At 42.9% G+C, this 16,468-nt stretch overlaps 1 protein-coding gene across 2 annotated transcripts in view; it reads left to right on the plus strand.

Moving 5' to 3' along the window:
• adamts14 (ADAM metallopeptidase with thrombospondin type 1 motif, 14) overlaps window positions 1–16,468 on the plus strand; it is a 90,648-nt gene that overhangs the window by 47,644 nt on the left and 26,536 nt on the right. For both annotated transcript variants that reach the window (XM_077230855.1, XM_077230856.1), the window contains exons 7-12: window positions 6,798–6,903; window positions 9,840–9,983; window positions 11,323–11,455; window positions 11,801–11,914; window positions 13,171–13,319; window positions 14,929–15,101. In XM_077230855.1, coding sequence (XP_077086970.1) covers window positions 6,798–6,903; window positions 9,840–9,983; window positions 11,323–11,455; window positions 11,801–11,914; window positions 13,171–13,319; window positions 14,929–15,101 — 819 coding nt within the window. The remainder of the gene's footprint in view (window positions 1–6,797; window positions 6,904–9,839; window positions 9,984–11,322; window positions 11,456–11,800; window positions 11,915–13,170; window positions 13,320–14,928; window positions 15,102–16,468) is intronic.

Consider the following 16,468-nt stretch of genomic DNA (forward strand, 5'->3'; position numbering starts at 1 on the left):
ATGTGTTAGGTGTCGCCCAGCCTGCAGCTCTGCAGATGTCTGTTAGCGAGGCGCCATGCGCTAGAGCCCAAGAGGACGCCACACTCCGGGTGGAGTGGGCAGTCACACCAAGGGGGCACGGTCGACCTTGCTGCTGGTAAGCCAAGGCAATGGTGTCCACTATCCAGTGAGACAACCTTTGCTTGGAGAGAGCCTTTCCCTTCAGCTTCCCACCATAACAGACAAAGAGCTGGTCTGAGGTCCTGAAACACTGCGTTCTGTCTACATAGGCGCGGAGAGCGCGTACTGGACAGAGCAGTGCCAAGGCTGGGTCTGCCTCCTCCGAGGGCAGCGCTTGCAGGTTCACCACCTGGTCCCGGAAGGGAGTGGTAGGAACCTTGGGCACATATCCAGGCCGGGGTCTCAGGATCACGTGAGAGTAAGCCGGCCCAAATTCCAGGCACGCTTCGTCAACGGAGAATGCGTGCAGGTCCCCAACCCTCTTGATGGAGGCCAGTGCAACCAGGAGCGCTGTCTTCATAGACAGGAACTTAAGCTCAACTGATTGCAGGGGCTCAAAGGGAGCACTCTTCAGGGCAGTTAGAACCACTGAGAGGTCCCAAGAGGGAACGAGAGGAGGACGAGGAGGATTCAGTCTCCTCGCTCCTCTCAGGAACCTGATGATCAGGTCGTGCTTCCCCACCGACTTACCTTCGATGAGGTCATGATGTGCGGCAATGGCGGCAACATAGACCTTCAGGGTGGAGGGAGACAGCCTTCGCTCCAGCCCCTGTTGAAGGAAGGAAAGCAAAACACTGATCGAGCATCTCCGGGGGTCTTCTCGGAGAGAAGAGCACCAGTTGACGAAGAGGTTCCACTTCAACGCATAGACGTGTCTCGTGGACGACGCTCTAGCGGAAGTGATGGTAGCCACCACCGCTGGTGGTAGGGTACTCAAACCTGCCTCGTCCCATCCAGGAGCCACACGTGGAGGTTCCAAAGATCGGGACGAGGGTGCCCTCGGTCAGGGAATAGAACTGGGCACAATGGGTCGAGTCGTGAGAGGCAAACAGATCTATCTGCGCGTCCCCGAACTGGTCCCAAATCAGCTGAACCGACTGGGGATGGAGTCGCCATTCTCCAGGGAGGGGCTGAAGCCGTGAGAGCTCGTCGGCTGCACAGTTCAGCGCTCCGGGAATGAAGATGGCTCGAAGCGACCTCAGATGCTTCTGACTCCATAGGAGGAGGTGGCGAGCGAGTTGTGACATACGGCGGGAGCGTAGACCACCTTGATGGTTGATGTATGCCACAGTGGCGGTATTGTCTGAACGGACTAGTACGTGTTGACCCCTGAGCAACGCCCGGAAGCGGTGCAGGGCAAGGCGTACTGCCAACAACTCGAGGCAATTGACATGCCACAGCCGCTGGGGTCCTGTCCAGGAGCCCGCAGCAGCATGTCCATTGCACATGGCGCCCCAGCCCGTGGTGGAGGCATCTGTTGAGACAACAACATGCCGGGAAGCTCGTGCCAGGGGGACACCGGCCCTGAGAAAACCGAGGTTCGCCCACGGGGTGAAGAACTGACGGCAGGTCGGAGTAACTGGTACTCGGAACGTGCCGTGTTGCCATGCCCACCTCGGGACTCGGTCGCGAAGCCAAAGCTGAAGCGGTCTTATATGAAGCAATCCGAGCGGCGTGACCGCGGCTGCAGATGCCATATGCCCCAGGAGCCTCTGAAAAAGTTTCAGTGGAACCGCACTCTTGCCCTCGAATTGTCTTAGGCAAGTCAGCAGTGACTGCGCGCGCTCGCTCGTAAGCTGCGCGGACATGGCGACCGAGTCGATGTCCATACCCAGAAAAGAGATCCTCTGCACGGGGCAAAGTTTGCTCTTCTCCCAGTTGACCCGAAGGCCCAGACGGGCTAGGTGCCGAAGCACTAGGTCCCTGTGTTCGCAAACCGGATCTCGAGAGTGAGCTAGGATCAGCCAGTCGTCGATATAACTCAGGATGCGAACCCCTTGTTCTCGAAGGGGAACAAGGGCCGCCTCGACGACCTTCGTGAAGATGCGAGGAGACAGGGCTAGCCCGAAAGGGAGAACCGCGTACTGGTATGCCTGCCCCTCGAAAGCAAACCGGAGGAACGGTCTGTGTCGAGGAAGAATGGAGACATGAAAGTAGGCGTCCTTCAGGTCGATCGCTGCAAACCAATCCTGGGGCCGTATGCATTCGAAAACGCGTTTGGCGGTGAGCATCTTGAACGGCATCCTGTGAAGGGAGCGGTTCAGCACGCGCAAGTCCAGGATTGGCCGTAACCCACCGGTTTTCTTGGGGACAATGAAGTAGGGGCTGTAGAAGCCGGACCTCATCTCGGCTGGAGGGACAGTCTCGATTGCACCCTTCGCCAGCAGGGTGGCAATCTCTGCTCTCATGATAGGGGCATTGCCACCGACCAAAGTGGAGCGGACTCCCCTGAAGCGGGGAGGAGACCATGCGAACTGAATCGCATAGCCGAGCCTGACGGTACGCACGATCCAGTGGGACAGCTGGCTCTAGCCAGGCTCCCAGGAACTGAACCAACGGGATCATGCGAGCCACAGGCGTCCCCCCGGAGGGGCAGCGAAGCGGAGTAACTGGCCCAGATGTGGACGGCATAGCGGCCCGGAGAGGGGGCACAGTTAGCAACCGCGCCCTGGCAGAGGGGGCCAGGGGAGGACCAGGCTGGTCGTCCCGCGGGGGCCTGCTCTGCCAGGGGTCTGGCGACAGAGGGGGACAGCGGCGAAGCGGTCCGTGGACGGCACGCCATGTCAACCACCTCTGGGACAGAGGGGGACGAGGAGAGCACGGCTTGTGGGCGGCGCTCTGTGACGTCCGAGAACTCTGTGCTCAGAGACGGGAGAATCAGCTCTTTGGAGAATAAGGATTCTTCCCCGGCCCTCCCCGGGGAAAGGAGTGGTCCTGCTACCAACTCCTGGAAAGAACTGAGTCCCATCTCTAAGGAGCCCAACTCAAGAGCGCCGCTTAACCCGGCGTGTAGCGGGGTGCGGGGCTGGAGAGGACTGTGGCGTTCGACCGCGGCCTCCAGAGCCGACCCGGGTGAACGGGCGGGGTGGGAGCCGTGGGGGGGCGCCCTCGGCAGTGGGCAGACTGAGGGATCTGAGCGGACGGCGGGGCCGTCGGGACAGAATCAACCTCAGTCTGCTCCATCGCCGAGGTGCCCGTCTCACGAGCGCCGCTTAACCCGGCGTGTAGCGGGGGGCGGGGCTGGAGAGGGCTGTGGCGTCCGCCCGCGGCCCCCAGAGCCGGCCCGTGAACGGGCGGGGTGGGAGCCGCGGGAGGGCGCCTTCGGCGGTGGGCAGACGAGGGATCTGAGCGGACGGCGGGGCCGTCGGGACAGAATCAACCTCACTCTGCTCATGGGCGGCTGAGAGCTGTTGGGCAAGCCCTCAACCGCACCGCCGAAGAGGCCGACCTGGGATATGGGAATGTCGGACAGACGGGTCCGCGCGACATCCAGCACATCAGACAGGTTCAGCCACAGACTGGTGAGCATCACCTGACCCAGGGAGCGTACGGCCACTTTCGTCGCTCAGAGAGCAAGGTCAGTGGCGGCGCGCAGCTCAGTGAAGAGCCCTGGGTCAGTCCCGCCCTCGTGCAGGTCCATGAGCATCTGGGTCAGGTGGACCAGCAGAATGACCATGGCATGCAGTGAGGCGGCTGCCAGTCCCGTGGCGCTATAGGATCTCGCCACAAGCGTAGACGAAAAACTACAGGCCACGGGCGGGTGCTTAGGATTGCGCCGAGAAGAAGCACTCTGAGGACACATAGCATCGCAACAGAGCGTTCAGCCGGGGGAACCCCAGTGTACCCATGGGCAGCGGCCCCATCGAGGGGAGGAAAGGCGGATGAGATCAGCGAGCGGTCCCGAGAAGACAAGGGGGTCTTCTTGGACTTCGAGATCTCATCATGCACGTCCGGGAAGAGAGGTATTGGGGTTTGCCGTGGACGAGGGTCGGCGGCCTTACCCAAAACCCATCGTCCCAGGAAAGCATGGTCGTCATCTCCGGATCAGACTCAGGCACAGCCGTATGCACACCGGAAGGTGGCAGCTGTGACGAGCCCTCACTTCCAGAAGACTCAAACCCACCTAGTGATGCTGCAACAGACATGGCATCTTCCTCTGTAGCTTCAACTGAAACACGCGGGCCACCAGAGGGTAGACTCGCGGGAATCAGCAGTTCACTAGCGGGCACCGTCATTGAAGAGGGGGGCTGGGGTCACGGACACATAGTCGGCGCCTAGATCCAGACCGTAACCCTCAGGTCACCCTGGCCACCAGCCGAAGATCGGGGGGTGGATGAGGGGACTCTCACTCTTGCGAGTTCACCGAGTCTCGACCTATATATGACGCGATGATCACGTTCCCAGCGAGAACATGAGTCACCCACGAGCGCTGTTCAAGCATGATCAAAGCCCAAACACACTAGACAGCGCTCGTGCCCATCAGAGTCCGATACCAGTCCGCTGCAACCAGAAATGCACGGGCGAGCCGTCTTTAAAAAGACGTGCCACGTGTAAGCTCTTTTAGTGAGAGAAAACTCAAGTGTTGAAGCACCCGGGGAGAAACGCACCGACTGGCAGACCACTGCAACAGATCAGCAGGAAGCACGCTCTCGCCGTAGATCGCCGTCACACCAACACTCGAGGTACTCGTTTGTAAAGCTGACAATTCAGAGATGGCTTGTGGAGAGAAGAATACACTTGGCTCCGAAGCGAAAACATATCTGCTTGCTGCCGGCTTCCTCCTTTTATACCCACGAGGTGGGGCGGAGTTACGCCATGCAAATTCCGCAGACCCATGGCATGTCTTTGCCATTGGCTCGTTTTGTAATACTCGAAGTTGATAGGCTTTCTAAGCGAAACCCCATTCGTCGTCATCCGACGTAACTCGGAGTGACAACGAAAGGGAACTAAGAATTCTGCCTATTTTTCTCGCAATTCCGACTTTATAACACATAATTGCGACTTTATATCACGCAATTCTAACTTTATATCTCGCAATTCTGACTTTATATCTCGCAATTCTGACTTTATAACACGCAATTCTAACTTTATATCACGCAATTGCGACTTTATATCACGCAATTCTGACTTTATATCTCGCAATTCTGACTTTATAACACGCAATTCTAACTTTATATCACGCAATTCCGACTTTATATCACGCAATTGCGACTTTATATCACGCAATTCTGACTTTATAACACGCAATTGCGACTTTATATCACGCAATTCTGACTTTATATCAAGCAATTACGACTTTATATCTCGCAATTCTGACTTTATATCACGCAATTCTAACTTTATATCACGCAATTGCGACTTTATATCACGCAATTCTGACTTTATATCACGCAATTGCGACTTTATATCTCGCAATTCTGACTTTATATCACGCAATTGCGACTTTATATCTCGCAATTCTGACTTTATATCATGCAATTCTGACTTTATAGCACGCAATTCTAACTTTATAACACGCAATTCCGACTTTATATCTCACAATTCTGACGTTGTATCACGCAATTGCGACTTTATATCACGCAATTCTGACTTTATATCACGCAATTGCGACTTTATATCACACAATTGCGACTTTATATCACACAATTGCGACTTTATATCACGCAATTCTGACTTTATATCTCGCAATTCTGACTTTATATCACACAATTCTGACTTTATATCTCGCAATTCTGACGTTATAACACGCAATTGCGACTTTATGTCATGCAATTCTGACTTTATATCTCGCAATTCTGATAAATAAAGTCAGATTTGTGAGACAAAAAGTCGCAATTACCTTTTCTATGTTTCATTCTGTGGCGGAAACAAGCTTCCATACACTACCGTTCAAGTTTGGTGTCTGTAAGATATTAATACTTTTATTCAGCATTAACAGTGAAGACGTTTCTAATCTTACAAAAGATTTCCATTTCAAATGCATTGCATGTCATTCAACAAGCACATTTGTATTGGTCATAATTGTAAATTATCCATGTTGCAAATTAGTTTGCATGCATTTTGACTGCTCTTTATGAAGGATAGTGATAAAGCGCTGCTTGGAAGAAGCTACTCATTCAGCCAGTTTATGAAGCATGATACTGATCAAATACATAAAGCATCTATTATCTATATAAATGAGAAAGAATACAAAATTTTCAGTTGAATTATGAATGTCCCACAGTTTCCACAAAAATATTAACTGTTTTCAACAATCATAAATGTTTCTTGAGCAGAAAATCAGCATATTAGAATGATAATGATGCTGAAAATTCAGCTTTGATCAATGGAATAAATTACACTTTACTAATATATTCACATAGATAACAAAAAAAAATCTAAATTTTTACAGTATTTTTGATCAAATAATGCAGTTTTGCAGTCTGATCCGAAACTTTTCTGTGTGTGATTACAATCAACATTGCTCAACTTTTTGTCTCAGTGCATTCTGGGATTCCCTTGTTTCTGAGTGCAAAAGTTAACTTTAAAGACACTGTAAAACCTTTTTGAGCAGCTTTCAAATACGATGCCTAATGCAACAACTCACTTGGTTTTGAAACAGAGAATGGTTATTTCTTGAATAATCCCATTTTAAGTTGAGAATTGCTCTTAAATGAAGGCAGGAACAGTGGAGCTGGAGAAGTGTGTGTCTGGTCTCTTTGAACAGAAGGAATCTGACGTTCCCATTGAAACTGATCTGAGTTCTAGAATATCTCACATTCCAGTTCCTCACGGTTTCTCTTTGATGTGTGTCCCAGGTTACGCCCCGGTTACGGGCATGTGTCACCCGCTGCGAAGCTGCACGCTGAACCACGAAGACGGATTCTCCTCGGCGTTTGTGGTGGCGCACGAAACCGGACACGTGTGAGTTTACATCCACTGTTCACACTCAATACAGAAGTGGACAAACGTGATCAGCAAACACAAGTTAATTATGAGGGAAAACATGTATTCACAGACCAGGCTTAATCTAGTCCTGGACTAAAATGCATGTTTGAGTTGTTTCAACTGAAAGTGTCTCTAAAAATATGTCAATGTCATTGTTTTTGTCTCAAGATTCACATCAGTGATGTTTTTTTTTTCTAATACACGTTTATAAAAGCTACTTAAATGTCTTAATTGAACTAAGGCCTAATCCTGGATTGATCTAAGCCCTGTCTGTGAAACTAGGCCTATTTTAAAAATATATATATATTTTAAATATGAGGGAAGAACAAAACAATAAACTTGCTTAAAGTATTTTGTCTTGCAAAATTATTTGGCGAAAAAAAAGGCAAACATAAAAGCAGGTTTTATTTTACAAAGAAATGCATAGAAAAACAAGAAGCGGACAGGAAAAAGCAAACATTGACTTTCTCTCTTGTTTTTTGCACGTGTTCATGATTTCTTTGAATGACAGCCTGGAAAAAAATGTTCGTACAATCTGGCATGTTTCATTGGATTAATATCACAAATAAGCACAACTACGCAATATGCTTACAAAATCTTTTACATGTTTTTTTATAATATTAGCTAAAGATGTCAATTTTCCTAAGCTGGACGTCACTTTTGGACTTTTTGCAACAGGAATATATATATTTCCTGTAATTGCTGGTGAGCAATTGAGCGCACATGAACACTGTTGTGATTAGCAGGAGAATGTGTGAGTTGGAGGTGTGTGTCATTCAACAATCATGTTGTAATTATGTTGTGATTGTAAAATATTGCCTGCACTAATTAGTTTGCATGCATTTTGTGTGCAGTTTATGGAACATGGCAATAAAGCGCTGCTAGGAAGAAGCTGCTCATTCAGCCAGTTTATGAAGCATCATTTAGTGCGGCTGCATGAGAATGATAAATACATAAAGCATCTATTATGTGTCTAATGTGTATGAGAACGAGACAGAAAATGAAAATAGCTCAGCGTGAATAAATGATTTGGATGCACATCATAATTACAGCTCATAAGTATGAGCATTAGGGCTGCTCAATAGCGCCTCCTGTAGGACATGATAAAGACTTGCTCCTTTTGCCACTTTGAGAGATGTTTTCAGATCCTATGTAACTGCAAAAAATTATGCTTTTCTATCTCATTTTTGTCTTGTTTTCCAGAATAAATATCTAAACATTCTTAAATCAAAATGCATTTACTTGAGAAGCAAAATTATTTAAGATAGCAAGTCAGATCAGAATGAGGATAGTTTATGCATAAAATAATTGGATAAAAAAAAAAATTCAAGGGGAAAACAAGGCTATTTTTCTGACCCCACTGACAGATAGTCTTGTTTAAAAGCACAAACTCATTTCATTTTCATACATTTATCAGGAGACAAGACTCAATAACTATATATCCAGTAAATGCATCTCAATTTAGATATATGTATTGGAAAACAAGACAAAAATAAAATTAGAGTAATAAAATAGAGTAATAAAATCCAGAGTTTTTGCAGTGCGGTTTGGAGAATAGACGTGAATCATCCGTTTTCTCACGATGAATCATCACCGAGGACTGTAGATGTAATGTTTGTTGTGTCTCTATAAACACTGACAGAGATCACATGACCTGCCTGAAAGCTCTTGTTTCGCATCATAACTGATGATGTCAGCAGAACGGTTTGTCTCGCTCGTGACTCCACATGCGGAGGGAATAGCTGGACGTTTTCTGCTTTAACGCTGTACTTTATCAAGTCAACATAAACTCTGTTTGCCAAGCCGGACACGTTTCTGATTGAATCAGGACACTGAGGTCGAGACTTTTTAGTTTTATTCAGTTAGATGTCTTATTCATGATGAATCGATTGGATGGTGAAAAGTGTCTTTATATGACATATGGTTAAAAATGAAGAGGGATTGTTGGCATCAAATGACTTTTTGAAAGGAGAGACCTTTGATTAACGGTATTAAATTTTGATGAAAGATTATTTTAAAAAGATTCTCTTATATTAAGTCTTGGAACATAAATTAATTAAGTAAGACCATTTTGATCTTTGAAGCGATTTAAGAGATTAGAATATATACAGTACTGTTCAAAGGTTTGCGGTCATTAAGATACATTTTTTAAACATTTATTACTTTAATTCAGCAAGGACACATTAAATTGATCAGTAAAGACATTTATAATGTTACAAAAGATTCTATTTCAAATAAATACTTTTCTTTTGAACTTTCTGTTCATCAAAGAATCCTGAAAAACAAAATGTCTCACAGTTTCGAAAAAAAATATGTGTTTTCAACATTGATAATAATCATAAATGATTCTTGAGCATCAAATCATCATATTATAGTGATTTCTGAAGGATCATGTGACACTGAAGACTGGAGTAATGATGCTGAAAATTCAGCTTTGATCACAGGAATAAATTACACTTTACTATATATTCACATAGAAAACAGCTGATTTACATTGGAATAATATTTCACATTAATATTTTAATGTATTTTTGATCAAATAAATGCAGCCTTGATGAGCAGAACATGATTCATTCTTACTGACCTAGTGTAATTTATCTGACAACAATTGATTTGGTCACATACAGTACATTTATACTAAATAAACATAGTAATGAACAGCAGCGTTTCAGTAGTGTAAATATTTCAAAGATTTAAAAAGCTACGCTGGAAAGAATCAAAGAGTCGATTCATTTGAATGAATCTCCCCGAGCTCGATTCGTCTACTTATACTACGCCCTAAAAGTATGTACTCTTTTTGTGAAGAAAAAGTAGATACTTTTAAGTGTGTTGCAAAAAGTAGACAAGCTTTAGGATACGATCACGTCATACAATTGTCAACAGTGTGGTGATGGTTGTGCTGAATGTTTCAGGCTGGGAATGGAGCACGACGGCCAGGGGAACCGGTGCTCAGACGAGACCAGTATGGGCAGCATCATGGCTCCACTGGTCCAGGCCGCGTTTCACAGATACCACTGGTCCCGCTGCAGCAAACAGGAGCTCAACCGATACATACAGTAAGACTCTCGTCTTAATTTCTGCAGTCGGGATTCTGGAGATGATGCAGATGAAATTACATACGGACTTAATCTCTCCGGACGGAAAGAAATGAGATTAATATGTTTGGTTTCATTGTGTTTTAGTTTGGTTCTCAGTCATTGTTAGTTGCATTGGTTGCTGATTACGTTGCACACCTGTTCTATGTTATGTTGATTAGATCTCTGTATATATATATATATATAGTTATATATAGTATAAGGTCTTAGTTTTCACAGTTCTGTTCGTTTAAGTGCTTTGTTAATCCCAGAGTTCATTAAAGTCTCCTGTTATTCCTGCTTTTTACTCTTACAGAGTCTTTAAATCTGACGCTGTCAACGTTTACACACACTCATACGCCCTATGACTTTATTTCCTCAGTCTGACTGTCACGATTATTGATTAATCGTCTGATCGGGGTTATTCAATCTAATCGCAATTATTGAGCAGTTTAAATTTCAAACACATTTTTACGTCCAAATAAAGGAAATTTAAGCACTTAAAAATGCCATCAAATGTAGAATATCGTGTCTACTTTTCCTCCTTTTGAAAGAATGTATTATATTGTATTATGAGTAATTAATTATATATATATTATTAATTTTCAAAGCACTAAAGTAAATAATTTGGGCTTATTTTATTATAATTTTTAAATGCATTTTAATATATATATATATATATATATATATATATATATATATATATATATATATACACGCATATATTAAAATGCATTTAAAAATTAAATAAAAAAATAATAAAATAGGCCCATATGATTTACTTTAGTATATATTACTTTAGTATATAAATATAAATTAAAATGTATTTAAAAATTATAATAAAATAGGCCCAAATTATTTACTTTAGTGCTTTTGAGACAGTAAGTGACATGAACATAATAGAATAAAATTGTTTATTGCAACTATTTATGACAGTTAATCATCAGCATAAAATCTGTGATCGTGACAGGCTTACTAACACCAAAGAAGATGTTTTACATATTCCCAGAGTGCTCTTTTTGACTAAAAATGCACCATATATGATCATAAAAGTCATATCAGTCACAAAGCACCACATGACTGGAGAAGAATATATTGCACTCCTCATATGATGCTTTATGATGCTCTTTTGTCATTTTTTGGAGCTCAACAGTCTCAAACCCCATTAAACATCCTCCAGCGTATCGTTTGTGTCCAACAGAAGAAAGTAATACGGGATGAGAGTGAATCGGGCAGGATTTGTATGTTTTGATGAAGTTGATCAGCATTTTTGAGCAATGCGTTGATAAAAGCGTCCACAAAACGGCTGTATTTCTTTCAGCTCGTACGACTGTCTTCTGGATGATCCGTTCGAGCTGAAATGGCCCAAACTCACGGAGCTTCCCGGGATAAACTACTCCATGGATGAGCAGTGCCGCTTCGATTTCGGTGTGGGTTATAAGATGTGCACCGCCGTGAGTATCTTTTCAATCTGAATTTATGAATATAGACTCGAGTTCAAGCGGATTGATTTGTTTGGTTATTGTCCTCATGCACATTAATGCATTGTGATGAAATATGTGAAAACTCATTGCATTGACATGCAAAAAAAGAGCACTTTACCTCTTAAAAAAAAAGAAATATCTTTCCCTTTCCTTTAATCCTCCCTTGTCTGGCTTCTGCTACTCTAAGCAATGCCTGAACTTTGCATTTTGAGCACTTCTTGTGTTGTTTGTGCCTCTTCACGATGACTCGCTTGCTTTAGTCCTCAGTTGTAAGTCTTCTGCTGAATGTAAATGTGTCTTTTTCTCGTCCTCTAGTTCCGCACGTATGACCCGTGTAAGCAGTTGTGGTGCAGTCATCCTGATAACCAGTACTTCTGTAAGACTAAGAAGGGTCCGCCTGTCGACGGGACCGAGTGTGCGCCGGGAAAGGTCAGACTTCTCCTCAAACACCACCGACATTTATGATATCATGATTATATATTCAGTCGGCTCAAGTACAAACTGTCCTTGCTTTGGAGAATATGTTCAGCTCGCATTAACTTGACTTTGACAAGCGTCTATTTTGTACTTCAAACAACCGATCATATCTCCACTGATGCTTTTCCGGACTTGTTCACTCACGCTCACTCTCTCAACAAAACTGATCATTATCTGAATCCCTTAAACGCTTGTGAACTCTCAGCCGAGCGTGAGCCCGACCGTCAGACAATCAATGTTTCATTAATACATTTTTAATACAGAACAAGGCTATCCAATATTTAATCTGTTCATAAAACAAAATTGACCAGTATTTTATCTTTTATTAAATTTTTTTTTACCAATATTTAAATCTCTTAATAGAACAATATCGACAAATATTTGATCTCTTAATAGAGCAATATTGACCAATTTTTTAATCTCTTATTAGAACAAAACTGGCCAATATTTACTCTCTTAATAAAACAATATTAACAAATATTTATTCTGTTAATAAAATAGTATTGACCAATATTTAATCTCTTAATAGAACAATATTGACCAATATTTCAATATCTTAAAAAAAACAATACTGACCAATATTTAATCTGTTAATAAAACAATATTAACCATCGGTTACTAGAACAATATTGACCAATATTTAATCTATTAATAAAATAATATTGACCAATATTTCAATATCTTAAAAAAATATATATTGACCAATATTTAATCTATTAATAAAACAATATTGACCAATATTTAATCTATTAATAAAATAATATTGACCAATATTTCAATATCTTAAAAAAAACAATATTGACTAATATTTAATCTGTTAATAAAACAATATTAACCATCGGTTACTAGAACAATATTGACCAATATTTAATCTCTTAATAGAACAATATTGACCAATATTTAATCTGTTAAAGGGACAGATTTTGAAGTCATCATTTACACACTCTGGTGTTGTACTAATGCCTTTTGCGCTCGTCCATATAATAGCAGTGAATAGCGACCAGCATCAAGCTTTCTAAAAAAGACACAAAAGTATCACAGAACAATCCTTTATGACACGTGTCGTTTATTCCAAGTGTCAATTCAAATGTAGAATTAGAATAAAAAGCAGGCATGATGCATCAAGTTTTTTGCTCCTGGTTTAGGACACATTGTTGGCGTATGGTAAAGGTGTGTGATAGTGATACTTGTTTATGTGTGTGTTGCAGTGGTGTTTTAAAGGCCACTGCATCTGGAGGTCGTCCCATCAGCCCTACGGTCACGACGGAGGCTGGAGCTCCTGGGGAAAGTTTGGCTCGTGTTCTCGAACCTGCGGAGGAGGAGTTCGTTCCCGTAACCGTCAGTGCAACAACCCTGTGTGCGTTTACACAACCGAGCCGTGAACCAGTGGCCGCGTTTACATTACCCTTCAAATTGCGCAAATTGAAATTGCGAATTGAAAATACGATCAATGGGAACACGTCAATTTTGCAAAAACTCCCATATATCGCAAAAACGTTTTTACGCTCGCATGAGGTGGATTTACAGGCAGTTCGAAAAAGGAATATTTCGCAAAACTGGAATGGAAATAGTTTTTGCGCATTTACAGTCACCTGACGTACAGTAGATGGTGCGGTGTGTTTGGACAGAAGTTTACTTTATTAAACTCATGAAAGACAACAGAATTATGGGAATAATGGATTGTAAACCACTAAGAAATGCCTCGATCAAGAGCTGAAAGCAAAAAATGAGTGAGAAACACACAGAAACTCCTCATATGAGCCGCTCACAGTATAAGGCCGTGTGTCCACCAACTTGATGCTCTGCTGAAAACGCCTAGCTATAGGAGCTTGAAAGCGTTCTGGCAGCGCAGCTTTTTTTTTTCCCAGTTGAGATGCTTTGCTTGTTATATATGGAATATCCGCGAAAGTGTTACTAGTATCTCATTTCACACATATTTTGTTTCTGTGTTGATTCTATATTAAACTGTCGATACAATGTAACATTTTCTCTGGCTCTTGTTTTAAATAGGGGGCAGTCATGGCCTAATGGTAACAGAGTTGGACTGGTGACCCAAAGGTTGCTGGTTCGATTCCAGTACCGGCAGGAATATGACTGAGGTGTCCTTGAGCAAGGACCAATCGCTCCCCGGGCGCCACTCAAGGCTGCCCGCTGCTCCGGGTGTGTGTATCCACGTTTGCAGTGTGTGTGTCTTCACTACTCACTACTCTGCTCCTAATGTGTGTGCACTTACTTGGATGGGTTAAATGCAGAGGTCAAATTCCAAGTATGGGTTACCATACTTGGCCATCACGTGTCACTTTCACTTTCACTTTCAAATTATTTTGTTCCGTTATTATTATGCTTGTTGTCGTCTGTTGACGTTGAACAAGCAGAATGTGGCGGTTGGTCGGTGTGGTATTAGTCCCGCCCCTCCTCCACTGTGATTGGACGGTTGGGTAAAAAGTGACAGTGATGAGCGCTGCGTTTTACCCAAAGTTGAAAATTCTTCAACTCTCGGCGACCACGAAAAAACACCGGGCGCTCAGCGCTTCAGCGTGAAAAAAACGCTCAGCGCCTCCTCATGGCGTTTAAAAAACGTGGCGCTCCCATTGAAAACAATTGGAAAAATACGCCAGTCGCGTGAAAAAACGCTTTGGTGGACACACGGCCTAAGTGTCTTTCCTTGCCATTAATGGTTGGATAACACGCATACTTCTCCTTCCATTAAAAATAAAACTGCGGTGGCTGTGATAGTACCAACATCCATTGCTATAATTGTTAGAATGACTCATCACGAGAGGAAAAAAATTACGTTTTAGTCGCATAACATCAATTAATGGAAACGCGGTCATTTCGCAATCGTTTTTTATCCACATTTAGAAAGTATCGCAGAAGTTTTGCGCAAATCTGTAATGTAAACTTGGCTAGTGACGCCTCTCTGAGATCTGATGCATCTCTCCTGACTCCCGTCTCTGTGTCCACAGTCCTGCGTACGGAGGTCGAGATTGTCCCGGCTCAACCTTCGATTATCAGGTGTGTAACAGCGAGGACTGTCCCGGCCCGTACGAGGACTTCAGAGCGCAACAGTGTGTCCAGCGCAGCAACAAATACCACAATAACCTCAAACACACCTGGCTGCCGTACGAACACCCTGAAGGTGAGAGAAACACGGCTCACTCTTACATATTCATATTTGCATCCTGGAATCGATTTTCTGGAGCAGGGATTCTTGTCAGCTGAACCCTTGTGATATAGAATATATTCTTGAAATAACTCAATTATTTCAAATAATTCTTATAAACAATTTAATCGTTTAAATTAATATTTTGATCCTTTATCGACACATTTGCACGTGCAGGTGAAAAGATAAAATATTAAAATATGTCTTTCTTTAGTTAGAGATCTATTTTGATTTACAATTTCCTTTTATTTAAATTCAAAGTAGACTCAGATTATCCAAAGTGTAGAAGTAGCATGTAGCATGCAATACACCAACAACACCGGACAACTGAAGTGAGCACACAGAGGAACTTAAATACACAGTGATAATGAGACAATGACAAACAGCTGTGATAATTAATGAGTGTCCATGGAAACTGATGAGTGGCGGGAAACTGAACAAATAAACAGGTAACAGATTAATACAAACTAAAAGTCCATGAAAACGAAACTAACTAAACATAATTGTGACACCATACAGTATAAAAACATAAAATGTGTTTCTTGGTTTTGAACCATTTTATTTTTATTTATATAGCTGTCTGGATATTTGAACAGAATATTATAAAATACACTACCGTTGATAAATTATACTTTTATTCAGCAAGGATGCGTTAAATTGATCAAAAGTGACAATAAAGACATTTATAATTTTACAAAAGACAAATAAATGCTGTTCTTTGAACTTTCTAGTCATCAAAGAATCCAGAAAAATACAATTTGTCACAGTTTCCACAAAATATGAACCATATCAGCATATTAGAATGATTTCTGAAGGATCATACAGATTTAATCACAGGAATAAATCACACTTGACTATATATTCACATAGAAAACGGCTGCTTTAAATAGTACAAATATTTCACTGTTTTTTACTGTATTTTTGATCAAATCAAATGCAGCTGTGGTGTGCAGAAGAGACAACAAAAAATCATTTAAAATCTTACAGACACCAAACTTTTGAACGGTGTGTTAAAAACGGTACGTAATAAAATAAATAAAAACTCCTTTTTAAATACCTGGGACTTTTTTCCTCCACTTTTGTTGGCCGGTTCGTGTATTAAATCTCTCACTGCGGCCCTAAAACTGCTGAATTGTGTGGGACGCGGGAACACAGCGTTCCTGCCAGAAACCGGATCGAGAAAATAAAGAGACTGAGAGGAAGAAATGAAGAGAAAAACCCTATACATCCACATTTACTGAGAAATCTCTTTAGCGTATTATATCTGTGAGCCGATGTGAGTCACGTTTTCTGTCTTTTGTGCATCTCTTATCTGCACTTCATGAGTTTGTGAAGAGACTTTT

The sequence above is a fragment of the Siphateles boraxobius genome, unplaced genomic scaffold, assembly GCF_051911475.1.
Source record: "Siphateles boraxobius isolate OS27281-9 unplaced genomic scaffold, OSU_SipBor_1 151, whole genome shotgun sequence".
Taxonomy (NCBI): domain Eukaryota; kingdom Metazoa; phylum Chordata; class Actinopteri; order Cypriniformes; family Leuciscidae; genus Siphateles; species Siphateles boraxobius.